The 15,496-nt window shown below is 38.5% G+C and overlaps 1 protein-coding gene across 1 annotated transcript in view; it reads right to left on the bottom strand.

Moving 5' to 3' along the window:
• The window catches only part of ccdc73 (coiled-coil domain containing 73), a 106,564-nt gene that overhangs the window by 72,287 nt on the left and 18,781 nt on the right, over positions 1-15,496 (bottom strand). Inside the window, exons 6-7 of the mRNA XM_072271382.1 lie at positions 13,244-13,282; positions 11,908-12,043 (exon numbers count right to left, since the gene is read on the bottom strand). Coding sequence (XP_072127483.1) covers positions 11,908-12,043; positions 13,244-13,282 — 175 coding nt within the window. The remainder of the gene's footprint in view (positions 1-11,907; positions 12,044-13,243; positions 13,283-15,496) is intronic.

Here is a 15,496-nt window from a genome sequence, read left to right as displayed (position 1 = left end):
AAGTTTCTTTGCTATTTATAAAACACAGAAATAGGCCCTTTGACACAACTTGTCCATGCCGACCAAGATGCCCTACTGAGATAAATGCATTTGACTACATTTAGCACCTGACCTTCTAAGCCTTCCTTATCTTTTAAATGTTATACTCATTCCAACTTTACCACTTCTGCTGGAAACTCATTCCTTATACCCACCACCATCTGTGTGGAAAAATCTGCTCTTCAAGTCTCCTCTTTCCCCTCTCACTTTAAATTTATGCCCTTTAGTTTTCAATTCCCCACCATGGGGAAAGGACTGTCCCTCTTATATACTTCCATAGGGTCATCTGTCAGTCTCCCTTGCTTCAGGGAAACTGTCCCAGCTTATTCAGTCTCTCTACAAGAAGTACAATTTTTAAATTTTACTTTCAAACATAATGCAAAATGTAAATAAATACTGATTTTAAGTTTGAATAACTTTAATCTGAACAAACAGAAGAGTTTCTAGAGATGCTGGAAATCTAGAGCAGTCAGTCAGTGGGTGCTGTCCCAAATCCGTGGTTGGCGGCTATGCATCTCCATCTTCTTCAATCTTGCGCTCCTTTTCTGGCCTCAGCATAACTCAACCCAGTCCATTGCCTCACATTATCGTACCAAGCGGTTCGCTGCCTTCCTCTTTCCTTCTATCATCCTTTCCAATAACAATTTCTGCAGTCCACCACCTCTTAACAAGTGCCCCGCATATTCCAGCTTCTTTTTCTGCACATTCTTCAGCAACTCCTTTTCTCTCCTTGCTCTCTTCAACATTCCATATTACTGACCTTTATCACCCATCTAATTTTCTGCATTCTCCTTAAACACCACATTTCAAATGCCTCCAGTCGTTGTTGCGCTTCCTTGCACAAGGTCCACGATTAGACTCCATACAACAGACTGCTCCAGACATAGCATTTCCAAATTCTACAACGCAGCCCAAAGTCCAACCTCTTGCCACACAGCACGTCACTCAAGCTCCAGAACGCTGAACTTGCAATCTCAATTCTTCATCTAATTTCTGTATCACATTTCCCATCCTCTGTGACCATCTGTCCCAAGTACACAAACTTCTTGACTTGCTCTATGCCTACGCCGTTAATTTTGATAGTGATTCTGGGGACTTCTTTCTTCCATGATACTACTATCATCTTCGTCTTTGCAGCATTTATTTTCATTCCAAATCGTTCTCCTTCAGCATTTATCTTATCTACTATTCTGAGTAACTCATCCTCAGTCTCAGCTAACAACACTGAATCATCTGCATAGCTCAAATTGTTCACCGTCACTCCACCAATTTGGACACCAGCTTCATCGTTCAACACCCTGAAGATTACCTCTGAGTAAATGTTAAATAATAAAGGGGGGATAATGCAGCCCTGGTGAATCCCTTTTTGGATCTCAGCTTCCGATGAATTCCCACCACTAGTTCTTATTACCGCCTTCTGATGCCAGTACAGACTCGCAATCAGTCGAACATCTTTCCCATCCAGCCCCAATGAGTTCAGGCAATTGACCAGCTAGAGCAACACACACAAATTGCTGGAGGAACTCAGCAGGTCAGGCAGCATCTATGGAAATGAATAAATATTCAACACTTCAGTCAGGACGTTTCATAAAACAGGCCTTTAATATGATTAAGAATTTTATTCTCCACTGAGCCCTGGATCCAGACCAGCAAGAAAAACAATCCATGAATGATTAAAAAGATGTCTGCGCCCCATAATGAAATAAAACAAAAAGGTAGAAGTTGAAATATAAGAATTTTTTTCATATTTAGCAATCCTTTAAAATTGTAAGGCAATTATAATATAAAAGTTGATTTTTAAGTCTGCTTGTCCATCTTTCAGTCTGCCTTGCAGTTGCTGCATTGTACACTATTATGTTCTCCTATCTAAAGCTCAAACGTTTCTCCATCAGCTACAGAGAATAATCATGCTACTATATACCACTTGTTCCACCTGCTTTCCATTTGCTTTGATGTACTGTGGATGAGCTCACATTATATCTTTAGCTACCTACTAATTTTGAAGCCAATTTGCACAGTCTCTAGCTAACTGCCCCTTCTTCCCCTCCCAACACATCTGACAAGCACAATTTCTCCTCCATCTCTTTCTCTCTCTCTCCAAAGGCCCTTAATCCACTCAAAACTGTAACTGGTTTCAATTACACAGTCTTCACTCAGCTTTCCATTGCTCAGCCATCTCCCTTTCTAAGCTAGTGTTCTTCACCACCTTTTCCTTACGGGTAGCTCACATATTTAATGTAATTTTGCAATTTCCTGAAGAAACACTCAATTTTATTTAATTGAATGACTTTAGTCAGGGTCACCGATTCCACCAAAAAGCTTTAAATTACAATGCCTTCAGAACATCCAGAAAAGTACAGTCACGGTCAATGCCTACATCATCCTTCAACTCTATCAGGCACGCATTAATAACTTTACTTTGATATTTTTCTTTTAAAACTCTGCCATATCATGAGGCAACATTTCAGATTAAAAAGCTTTTGCTCTGCCTTTACCTCGCCTTTGAAGTTTCTATACTTTCTGAAAGAAATAACTGTGAAGAGAGAGAAATGATGAACAGGAAATATAGCAGAAATAATTTAAAATCTCCTGATTAATTTCCTTCTAAAGAAGTTCAATTCTATGTTTGTACAATTTAGTTGTTCAGCAATATTTATAAGTCATTACACCATTTAAAACTCACATTTTTGAAGACAATAACCTTCTTCAACTATTTCTAATCCTTAATTAATGGGTAATTGTCCAAAGTTCAGAATCAGAATCAGGTTTATTATCACTGACATATCACGGAATTTGTTGTTTTGCAGGAGCAGTACAGTGTAAGACCTACCAACACAGTCACTTCCATATAGCCTGGTCCTGCAACAATGTACCCTTTGCGAAGCAGGGTATCTCACATCAGCTTCTAGATTTCTGCATTTAGTTATGCACGTACAGACCACAGAAGTTGTCAGACCTTGTTCACAAAACTAATGAGCACTTGTAGCCTCTCTTTTCTTAATTACAGTGAATGTCTGGCCCAGCATTTTGGGTGACTTATTGAATGATTTGGACGCTTGAAGCTTTTAATTTAGACTTCAAACATCAGCAGCATTTTGTATATAACAATCAATGCATCCAGTTGTATTTGAATGTTCAGGACAGATTAGAAAATGTTAAAAATTGCATCAAGGTTTTTAGAAACTGAATTACCTTTTTAAAATCATACCAATATTCCTCTAGGATTCTATTTTTAACTGTACCTTATATTGAAAGTATATTTATATATACACAACACACCATTATAAGTAAGTCCAATTGAGCAGCAGGAGCACTAACCAATTCAGTATAAACTGCTCACAGCCTATATTAATATTCAACAGGAATCTTATACAAAATGTTTCATTTGATACTGACAATGGTGATATCTAATATCACGTCAACCCAGGATGGCTATACTTTGTTGCAAAATTACCTAACAATCACAAAAACTGACATTTAGAACCTAGCTCTTGCTTAATAATTATTCAAATTTTCTGGCAACAAATTCTGAAGTTCAAAACCATACCTGTAAGATATCACAGAGCAGGTCAACAGAAAACATTAAAGTAACTGAAGTATGCTTATCATTTTCCTCTGATAAGCTCTGCTTGTTTTCTGTACCAAATCTTTTGAATGGGCACATTGAATCCAAGTCATAATGAATAATATGAATTTTGCAGTTGAGATAAATATTAATTCAGCTTATCTCTCTTGCTTTAAAGATTTCACTAATGAAGAAATCAATGAGGTTCTCAGAAAGCTGGGTTCAGAAGTTCACTGAACTCCCAATCAGCTATGACACAGACTTCACTGAGAAAATAAAATCCCCAAATCTCCCATTGCATTGAATTTTGATCACACTTCTTAAGAAAACACAAACATTAGAAAAGATTCCAGAAGGAAGAACCATCCACATTTCTATAGACAGACTGAAAGAGAATAGTCAGAAGAGCAGGTGAGGTATTAGGCTATTTATCAGCATAAGAGTGATGTCAATTGCAAGTGACAAAGTTCATGTCGGAATGCAGATTGGCTATTCAATCTTTGTAACTTGTTGGACCCTAAGACATATGAAAAGGATCAGGCCATCCAGCCCATCGAAACTGCCCCCACCATTCCATCATACCTGATTTATTATCTCATGCTCCTGCCTTTTCTCCATAACCTAAGATGTTCTTAGATAACCTAATAAAGAACAAATCAACCGCCACTTAAATATTCTCAACGACTTGGCCTCCACAGCCATCCATGCCAATAAATTCCACAGATTCGCCATGCTCTTGCTAAAGAAATTCCTCCTCATCCCTGTTCTAAATGGACATCCCTCTATTCTGAGGCTGTGCTCTCTTGTCCTGGACTCACCTACTACAGGAAGCATCATCTCCACATCCACTCTGTCTAGGCTTTTCAATATTCAATACATTTCAAAGAGATCCCCTCCCCCCACACACATTCTTCTAAACTCCAGCCAGTACAGGCCCAGAGCCATCAAACACTCATAAGTTAACCTTTTCATCCCCACAATCATTCAGTGAACCTCCTCTGGAACCTCTCCAATGCCGGCAGCTCATTTCTTAGATAAGGGTCTCAAAACTGCTCACAATACTCCATATGGTCTGCCCAATGCCTTATAAAGCCTCAACATCATATCCTTGTTTTTATATTCTAGTCCTCTCAAAATGAATGCAAACATTGTATTTGTCTTCCTTATCACTGACCCAAACAGCAAGTTAAGCTTTGGGGAACCATGCACAAGGACTCTTAAGTCCCTTTGCACCTCTAGTTTTTTAATTTTCTCCTCCTTTAGAAAATAGTCTACACCTTTATTCCTTCTACCAAAGTCCATGACCATACACTTCCCTGCACTATATTTCATCTGCCACTTCTTTATCCATTCTCCCAATCTGCCTAAGTCCTTCCGCACTCTGCCTGCTTCCTCAACACTACCTGCCCCTCCACCTATCTTTGTATAGTCTGCAAACTTGGCCATAAAGTCAGCAATTCAATCAGCCAAATCACTGACATACAATGTGAAAAGAAGCAGTCCCAATATTGAACCCTGCAAAACACCACTGGTCACAGGCAGCCAACCAGAAAAGGTCCCCTTTATTCCCACACTAAATCTGCACAAAATTGACCTCACTAGTGAGTGGAATAACGAATCAAGACACTAACTAACACGGGAAGCAGATTCTCGCTCCACACAACATCTACTACTACTACTCATGGAAACAGCCATTGGAAGCACTGCGCTTGAACACAGAAGCATGGTAAGAATACTGATATTAAAGCGAGACTTAAAACAGATCCTTGCAGGTCCATACTCCCACCGATTATACTCGCTAACGTCAGAATGGTGGAAAATAAACTGGATTACCTGCATCTGCATCTGAAACAGAGGGAGATGAGAGACTGCAGCACAGTCATCTTGACAAAAACATGGCTTCAAGATACCTTTCCAAACTCAGCATCCAGCTAGAAAGCCTAATCTCCTTTCGGGTGGGCAGAAATTCTGAGACCTCCGGCAAGACCCGTGGAGGTGGTCAGTGAATCTACATCAGTATGAATCAATGTGTGAATGTCTCGGTAGTAGTGGTCCACTGCTCTACATAGACAGTTTTTAATGGTGAAGTACAGGCCCTTCTACTTACCGAAGGAGTTCACTGCCATTGTAATTACTGCTGTTTACATGTCCTCTCGTGCTAGTGTTCATGAAGTAGTGGAGGACCTCTACGGTACAATCTGCAAACTCCAGGCCATTAACCCCAATGGTGTCTTCATTATTGCTGGTGACTTCAATCATGCCAACTTAAAAAGTTCTGCTGAAGTTCTACCAGCATGTCAACTTCACAACCAGAGGAGAGGATATATTAGACCTGAATTATACCAACTTTTGTAGAGCACACAACACCATCCCCCACCCTCACTTTGGATAGTCAGACTATATATCCTGTTTGCTAATCCCTGCTTACTAACCACTGGTTAAATGAGTCAAACCAATTGACAGGATGATCAGGACTAGGCCAGAAAGTGCCATCTCAGCACTGCAGGACTGCTTCGAAAGCACGGATGGCAGCATATCCAGGGAGGCGGCTACTTACAATCATATCAACATTAATGAATATTTGGGATGGTGACTGGCTAAATAGGAAAGTGCATTGAGGATATTACCGGGATTAAACACTGCACTGCCCAGGAAATCTGGAAATCATGGCTGACTGCAGAGGTTTGGGCACTGCTTAGGAATCAGAACACTGCCTTCAAATTCAGAAACAGGACAGCTCTAAGGTCAGCAAGAGCCGCACTCTCCCATACCATCAGGAAGGCAAAGCATGAAAACCACAAAAATCCGCAGTCACCAGGGACACGCAGAGCATGTGACAAGGTACACAAACCATAAACGATTATAAGTCCACCCTGCACGTCAACAATAGTAACACCTCTCTTCCTGATAGGCCAAATGCTTTCTATGCATGACCTGACAAAGTTACGTAATGTCAAGGAATGCTCCTCTCTTCCTGAGGAACAGGCACTCTGTCTGACCACAGCTGAGATGAGGACCACCTTAGCCATGGTAAACCCATGCAAAGCTGAAGGACAGAACAACATACCTGGTCAGGAGCTGAGGAATTGAGCAGCCCAGCTAAAAAAAAAAGTCTTAATAGACATTTTTAATATCTCTCTGAAACAGTCCACTGTCCCTGCAAGCTTCAAGGCAACCATCATCATTCCAGTGCACAAGAGGCCAATGATAACTGGCCCAGATGATTACCACCCAATGACTTCAACAACCATGGAATGCTTTGAGTGGCTGGTAATGGATCATATAAAATCCCATCTTCCAGCTACATTAGACCATTTCCAGTTCATCTACCACTCAAACCAGTCCACAAATGATACCATAGCCTCAGTCCTCCACACCATTCTGTCCCACCTCAAAGACTATGCCTGGTACGCCAGGATATTATTCATCGACTTCAGCTCAGTGTTTAACACGATCATCCCTCAGAGGCCGGAGGGACTCAACACCCCTCTCTGTAACTGGATCTTGGACTTCTTGATGGAAAGATCTCAGTCAGTCTGAGTTGGCAGCAGCATCTCAAGTTCCATCACACTAAGCACTGGTACCCACCCTCCATGCCCCCACCCCCAGGATTGTGTGCTCAGTCCTTTGCTGTTCACAGTGCTGACTCATGACTGCACAGCCAGATCCAGCTGAAAACACGTCATCAAATTCACTGATGATACCACAATGGTTAGCCACATCAACCATGATGACTCGGCATACATTCAGGAGGTAGAGAGTCTTGTCAAATGGTGTGAGAACAACAACCTGAGTCTTAACGTGGACCAGGAAAGCACAGGTTGACCATTCTCCATTGCACATCAATAGTTCTGCTGTGAAGAGAGTGGAGAACACAAAGTTCCTTGGACCGCACGTAACTGACGTGTGTGATATATATTGCCTTGTTATTCCTTTCTCTTGCACTATTTATTTGTTTTTGTAGTTTATAGATTTGTAAATCTTCGCACTGTACTGCTGCCACAAAGCAACAAATTTCACTTTATATGTAAGTGACAATAAATCTGGCTCTGATTTCCACTCTGACTAATACTCACACTCCTATACAAGGTTCCCAGGATTAGTCCCATTCAAGATCAGGAAGCAAACAGCAGAACCCTTTCCCAACCTTTCATATATATATTCTTTCAAAGAATGTGGGATCCACAGACTGACCCTACATTTAATTGTCCATCCCAGTATCAGAAATTAAACCCATCTAGTCTTGGCACCTTCTTCAGAGCAATATCAGCCTAACCACCAGCCTGGTCAGTAAATCTGATTGAACTTTGGCTAGGTAAAATGGATTACAGTCATTCTTCAGTACATAAGTGTAAAGGAGAAGGAAATGATTGTTACTTCAGATCCAATGCAGCATAAAAATACAATAATCATAAAGAACACAATAAATAAAAATATATAAGATTGGCTTATTTATATGGAATAATCTTACGTATTTATATTTATTGTGCTTTTTTTTTCTTGAGTATTGGGTTTCAGGCTCCTGTACCTCCTCCCTGACAGTAGTAAGGAGAGAAGAGCATGCTGTAGATGGTGAAAGTTTTATTGATAGATGTTGTCTTTTTTGGGGCACTGCTTCTTGTAGATATCCTCGATGGTGGAGAATTATCCATAATAGTTAAATATGCACCGTATATGGGGAAAACATTGTTCTGTATTCTTAACTCCCCATTCAAAGTTACAGAGCGGAGTCTGTCTGAGCAGTTGTACAAATTTTGAGTTGATCGAAGAAAATTAGTAACCAGATCTTGACACAAAAGCAGCTGAGATGGCAATGATGAAGGGTTTGAGCTATAGATCATTCAGTGCCCCGCCTTCAAACGTAAGACCCACAAAACCAGTGGGCCAATAATCAAAGCATAAATTATAGTCGAGGTTGCCAGAAGGCAGCCGGCTCTAATCTGTTTTACAACAGCATGAGATTTTTCAGCATTACTGTTTAGACAGTTCAGGGCTGAAAGACTGGCAAGTGTATAAGCATTGATGCTTCAAAATATTTGCTAGACGATCATTATGGCAAGACGCAAGTGGCATATTTACATTAATAATCCTCGGATGTTTTATTGTACCATCCAGCTGATTTGGAGTTTATGGAGGTAGCACCAATTGTTTCAGTTGCCTGTACTCCCAATATATTTCAATTTGCAGGATACACTATTCCTATATCTCAAGAGCCAACCTGTACTCATTGATACTATACTTTTGAATCAATGAGATGCTACACTCATTGATTCTGTACTTTTGAATGTAGTACTTCATGTAGATTTTATTTTTGTAGTAACTTTCCACCTTATTTCACAGAATATATTCATTGCACCCCCTTCAGGTTGCTGTACCAACTGTAATCCTACCATAGCATTTCAGTTTCTTCCCTTTCTCAGGGAAATCCACCTAATTATTGGCAGGTCTCCAGTGGGAGCCTTGGAAATTTGTCAGAGTCACCAGAGGCACTGGAAAACCAGTCAGAAAATTTGCTAATGCAATGATCCTATGAGAATTTGAGTTTTATTACGTCAAGGTTGGTGCCTGCAAATGATAATCAAATTTTGTAAGAAATTATTGTTCGGTAACTTGCTCCAGGTTTGTACAGATTCAAAATAAGGATAAACAAAATGAATCTAAACATAATGCAATATTAACAGTATGCAGTACATATCATAGGAGTCTGCAATTATTGCTTTACACTTGCTAAGAAGCATTTAAAGATTAACACACCAATGCATATGCATCTTACATGTATATAAAGCAGAACAGTTCTTTCTGAATAGCTTAATAGTTCACTTCACTTTGTATTGCAATTCCGGAAGGTTACTGAATCAATTTGGTTTAAATAAGTGAAGATACTCAAGAAATCAGGTCTTTCAACAGTAGTAAACATACATCATGATTATAAACAAAATTAACTCCATTTAATCTTACACGCCACAACGTAAACGTCATCATTCCTTAAAACTATATCTGTCACTTTCCCAGAGGTTACTTAAGTGCCTAAAAACAATTCTTAAGATTATCCATACAGACACTTCACTGATTATTCTACTTTTTTGCAGATACTTTTTAGAACTTCCATTAATTTGTAACTTTCTAATGCAGATAAACTTCCTAGAAGCTTAAAAAAAATATAGTTTCCCAGCCTTGGTTGTATTCCAAGAGGGAAATGATTAATTTCTATTTGCCATGGAATTTTCACCCTCTGATGGTTCAAATAGACTAAATTGTCTTTTCACATTTCTTCCTAATTGATTTCAATATGTTATTTTCAGTGTACCAATCATAAAAAGCAACAGAGAACAACTAAACAAAAAATAAGGAAAGGGAAGATAGAGTACGAAAGTAAATTAGCACAGAACATAAGAGCAGATAGCAGAAGTTTTTATAAATATATAAAGCGGAAGAGGGTGGCTAAAGTCAACGTAGGTCCCTTGGAAGATGATAAGGGGAAATTGATATTGGGCGATAAGGAAATGGCTGAGGCATTGAACGACTATTTTGTGTCTGTCTTCACGGTGCAGGACACGTCTAATATGCCAAAGAAGTATGTTATGGATGAAATGGGAGGTGAGGACCTCAATAAAATCACTGTCACTAAAGAGATAGTGATGAGTAAACTAGAGGACCTGAAGGCAGATAAATCCCCTGGTCCTAATGGGACGCATCCTAGGGTGCTGAAGGAATTGGCCAAGGTTATAGTAGACGCGTTGGTATTCATTTATCAAAACTCTCTAGACTCTGGGAAGGTCCTGGCGGATTGGAAGACAGCAAATGTCATGCCACTTTTTTTTTTTAAAAGGATGTAGGCAAAAGACGGGCAACTATAGGCCAGTTAGCTTAAAATCTGTAGTCCGAAAAATGTTCCAAGCTGTCATTAGGGAAGAAAAAGCGAAACATTTACAAAGTAGAAAGGAGTGGTTCCATTAGACAGACGCAGCATGGATTCAGAAAGGGCAGGTCCTGTTTGACGAACTCACTGGAGCTCTTTGAGGACATAATGAGTGCAGTGGATTGAGGGGAATAGGTGGATGTCATATACTTGGATTTCAAGAGGTGTTCGATAAAGTGCCACACAAGAGACTTATAAATAAGATACGGATGCATGGAGTCGGAGGAAGTGTATTGGCATGGATAGTGGATTGGTTAACCAATAGAAAGCAGAGAGTTGGTATAAATGGGTGTTTCTCTGGTTGGCAGCCTGTGGTGAGTGGGGTGCCGCAGGGGTCGGTGCTGGGCCCACAGCTGTTTACCATTTACATTGATGATTTGGAAGAGGGAACTGAGTGTAGCGTAGCAAAATTTGCTGATGACACTAAACTGAGTGGAAGAGCAAGTTGTACAGAGGTTGTGGAGAGTCTGCAGAGGGATATAGATAAGTTAAGTGAATGGGCCAAGGTCTGGCAGATGGAATATAACGCTGGTAAATGCGAGATCATCCACGTTGGAAAGAATTATAGAAGAGCAGATTATTATTTAAATGGTGAAAGATTGCAGCATGCTAATTTGCAGAGGAACTTGGGAGTGCTTGTGCATGAATCGCAAAAAGTCGGCTTACAGGTACAACAGGTTATTAAGAAGGCAAACGGAATGTTGGCCTTCATTGCTAGAGGGATTGAATTCAAGAGCAAGGAGATCATGCTGCAACTATACAGGGTACTGGTGAGGCCGCACCTGGAGTACTGAGTGCAGTTCTGGTCTCCATACTTGAGAAAGGATATACTGGCTTTGGAGGCAGTGCAGAGGAGGTTCACCAGGTTGATTCCAGAAATGAAGGGGTTAGCCTTTGAGGAGAGATTGAGTTGCCTGGGACTATATACTCTCTGGAGTTCAGAAGAATGAGAAGGGATCTTATAGAAACATACAAAATTTTGAAAGGGATAGATAACATAGAAGAGGAAAGTTGTTTCCATTGGTAGGCAAGACTAGAACGAGGGGACATAGCCTCAAGATTCAGGGGAGAAGATCTAGGATGGAGATGAGCAGAAACTATTTTTCCCCAGAGTGGTGAATCTGTGGAATTCTCTGCCCAGGGAAGCAGTTGAGGCTTTTCACTAAATATATTTAAGAAACAATTAGATAGGTTTTTACATAGTAAGGGAATTAAGGGTTATGGAGAAAAGGCAGGTAGATGGAGCTGAGTTTACAGACAGATCAGCCATGATCTTACTGAATGGCGGGGCAGGCTCGGTGGACCAGATGGCCTACTCTCCTATTTCTTATGTTCTTATAATGCATAGACACATATGATGCGTAGATTTACAGAGTTTATTTACCATTCTGTTCTAACCTTCCATGAGCTTGTATGATTAATCCACACTGATGACTTATTGCTGCAAATCGCTTCTCAACTTTACTCAGTTGACTAAGCTGGTTATCCTTTGCTATGTTCTGCAAATGTACTTTTTGCTCCTAGAAAACAGTAAATAAATGCATCTATCACCAATTCAGTTTCAAAAACATATTTTTACACTCCTGAGGTTAGAGTATCACCACACAATGATGAAATGAGGTCCTGGGTACATATGAATCCATTGAGGAGGGTTTGGAAGGGGGAAGAGAAGACAGCAGGACCGCCAGGAAGGGAACAACTGATGCTGAGTGGTTCATGTGTTTATAAGTAATAAAAAATCATCAAACTGCATTTATATCTTGTTAAAGAGATTCTAAGGTACTCTGCAGAAATTGACAAAAAATAAATTCAACCAAGCGGGAAGACGAATGATTGAAAAGGTGATCAGCAGGACCATTTTTAAAGAAAAAAAAGGAAAGCAGAGAGATTTACAGAACAAATTCCAGCAATGAACACTAATGTTATACTGTGGAAGATATATAGTCAAACAGAAATAAAAAGTGGAGTAAATTAAAATGATCCTGAAGGGAAATGACCCAAGATTTAAGAATTTTAACATTCTACCAATGGTAGATCAGGAACCAACACAGATTACCAAGGTCAGAGGTGAGTGAGAGTGTGTTGGATGAAATATGGAGAGCAGTGTTGATAAAGTAAGGATTAAACAACATGGAGGATGAGAAGCTAGCCAGGAGATCACTGGAATTGTTCACTTTAGATGCAAAATTCATCAGCAGAGACTGTTGGTAGGGAAGGACAGGGTTCACAGATTTGAGGTTATCAGGTAACAGACAAGGATAATGGAAAAAGAGAAAAAGGAAGGAATCAATGCAAGGGAAAATAGATGAAATTTTGGTTCTTTCACGACAACAGTTTGGGACAACAACAGAGGCATCAAGAAGCAATGGAATACGACCTGCAAGAACATTCAACCTGGCATATATACCTACAATACACAATTTATTCAGTGTCTATTATATTATAAAATATAAACAAGTTTATAATATTGTTTGTATTGCCTACTTTTGCATTTCATTCTGATCAACAAAATGAAATTTTTCTACAGTCATGTCTTAAGCAGGTTTTACAAAGAAGAATCATCAGCAACTACTGCCTGAAATCAGTTAAACAATCAACTGAATGATTGAGTTTGAATCTCCAACTGCTTTCCTCTTACAATTTACTGTAGGCCCATCCCATTTATGTTTTGTATCTCACTATCTGGCCTGACCATGACTGGATAACAACATAATCCTTACCAATTCACTTAGCTTCTTTTCCAGATTATACTTGGAAACCTGAGTGGAAGGTACATATTTGCTGTTAATATCTCAGATGAAAACAACAGATTGGGTGAAAGAAACACAATTGCTCAAAACCTGTATCACAAAAATCATTTTAAAACCTACAAGCATGATGTGATTCATCATAACTTCTTTCTTGTAATAAATGTAATAAGCATGAGCAAAATATCAGGGAAAAATAGAAAGCATAAAAACATTTACCTTTCCAGTTCTATTGTACTTCTCTGTGATGCTAGTTAATGTGCAATACTTAACATATTACTTCCAAATATATTACAATATTATGCTCCAATTCAGAAGAAAATTGTGAAGGACTAGGCTCATTTCAATTTATTGCACTCACCATATTTTGAATTAAATGCTTTTTATCTCACACAATGTGTTTTAAAGAAACCTTTGGAGACTTTGCAATCCCGCAAAGCAAGATCAGCTGGCAAAAAATATTTCAATTTAAACTGTTGGACGAACCCAAATCCTCAACTGAACAGCTATGTTTTGCTTACTGCATCATTGCAAATAGCAGTTTATTTTTCAAACTTCAGTTTTCCTTTTTTCTTGTTTTCCATACCTGTACTCTGATTTAATTAAAATTCTTGTGTAAACTAAGTAGTTAGTTACTTATGTCACCTTTTGCTTGTTTTAATCATCTACTTAATACAGGGTGTGCTTTCAAAATCTACAAAATATCTCCTCTTGCCTGACCTTTTACGCTGTAGCTGTAAGGATTTGTTTGGCTTGTTCAGTCTGTGACATAGCATAGGTGATGTATAGGGTTTGCTGTGCTCTGCTGCACATGACACATAGGTACTGTAGAGTAATAAAAAGAACTCTTGGCCTTCTCTAAGTGAGATAATGTAATTTTTTACATTAAATGATATCGAGACCTATATAGATAAGACAGTATGATATTTGCCAGCACTTATGAGGTCAGAAACATCTAGTCCAAGAGTTAATGTAGAGGTTCCAGTCACTGGCTTCATTTTAGATACTGCTTTTTCAAGAGCTAGATATCAAATTACTCAGGTAATCTATCCACAGAAGCTCTCTACCTAGACTTGGTGTGCTTGAAACAACTTGTATTTTATACAAAATTAATCCATTCTTACTAAAAAAAAATAGTAATTATGTCTAGTCCTTCTGTATGATATTTACTTAATAAATTATTCACTTCCTTGTTAATATGACTTTCATTAATGGAGCAATAACAGTTATCACTGTGTCAGTCTAAAATTACGATTACTATTTATTCCATTTTAATATAAATGTATATATAAATAGCATGAACATTAATCTGTTTGTGCATGTACATTATTAAAGATTCAAAAACCAGCTTCTTTGATACATTTAATTTAATCCCAACCTTCCTAGGCTGATATTATTGTACAAAAATAATAATAAGACACAATTGCTAATATAGCTTATTTACTGTCTACTATGGAATCCTTTGTTACAAACTGATACACAATTTGACAATTTACTCCAATTGGTAAATGCAGAATTTTATAACCTTCACTTAATTACAAAATATTATCTGCCTCTGGTTTTCTTTTTTTTATATTCAATTGTACATCACCCTTGATTTAGTATATTGATAATTTATAAGCAAAACAATAATTGTTTGATTAAAAACAGGCTATTGCGTAACTTTAATCAAGTCTGTTATACTTCTTAACTCCAAGACATTAAAACTAATTGAAAGGAAAACAAAACGCCGGCAGATAAGCATATGTACTTTGTTTTTACTTTAATCAAGGTGCGCAGATATGACATGATGGCTTGACGTACATATAACCATAATGAATCATTTAAACAAATAACTGCTTAAAAAACAATATACTTACAACATTACTCAAATATTACTGAAATATTAAATACTCAACAAAGTGCAATAGAATTGCCTTAAGATATTACAAAGTTTAAAAATTGCCTTTGTAGCATCTAGTTTATTTCGGCAACTATTCAAGTTAAATTTGAAGTTAAAATGCTTAATTATGATACAATGCTTTTTTCAGATTAAATTCATTGTTTCCTTACCATTTGGCTCATCAAATCTATGTCATCTCCACTAATTTCCCTGCTACTCAATCTTCCCCCATTCTCATCAACTCTTCCCCATCTCCTCTTCCTCCCACCCCCACCAGTTCATACCACTCTATTTATCAGACCTGCAAGTCTTTGGGATGTTGAAGGATGCAGGCATAAGAAGAC

The sequence above is a fragment of the Mobula birostris genome, chromosome 11 (genome assembly GCF_030028105.1).
Source record: "Mobula birostris isolate sMobBir1 chromosome 11, sMobBir1.hap1, whole genome shotgun sequence".
Lineage (NCBI taxonomy): Eukaryota > Metazoa > Chordata > Chondrichthyes > Myliobatiformes > Myliobatidae > Mobula > Mobula birostris.
This window is presented reverse-complemented; position numbering and strand designations above follow the sequence as displayed.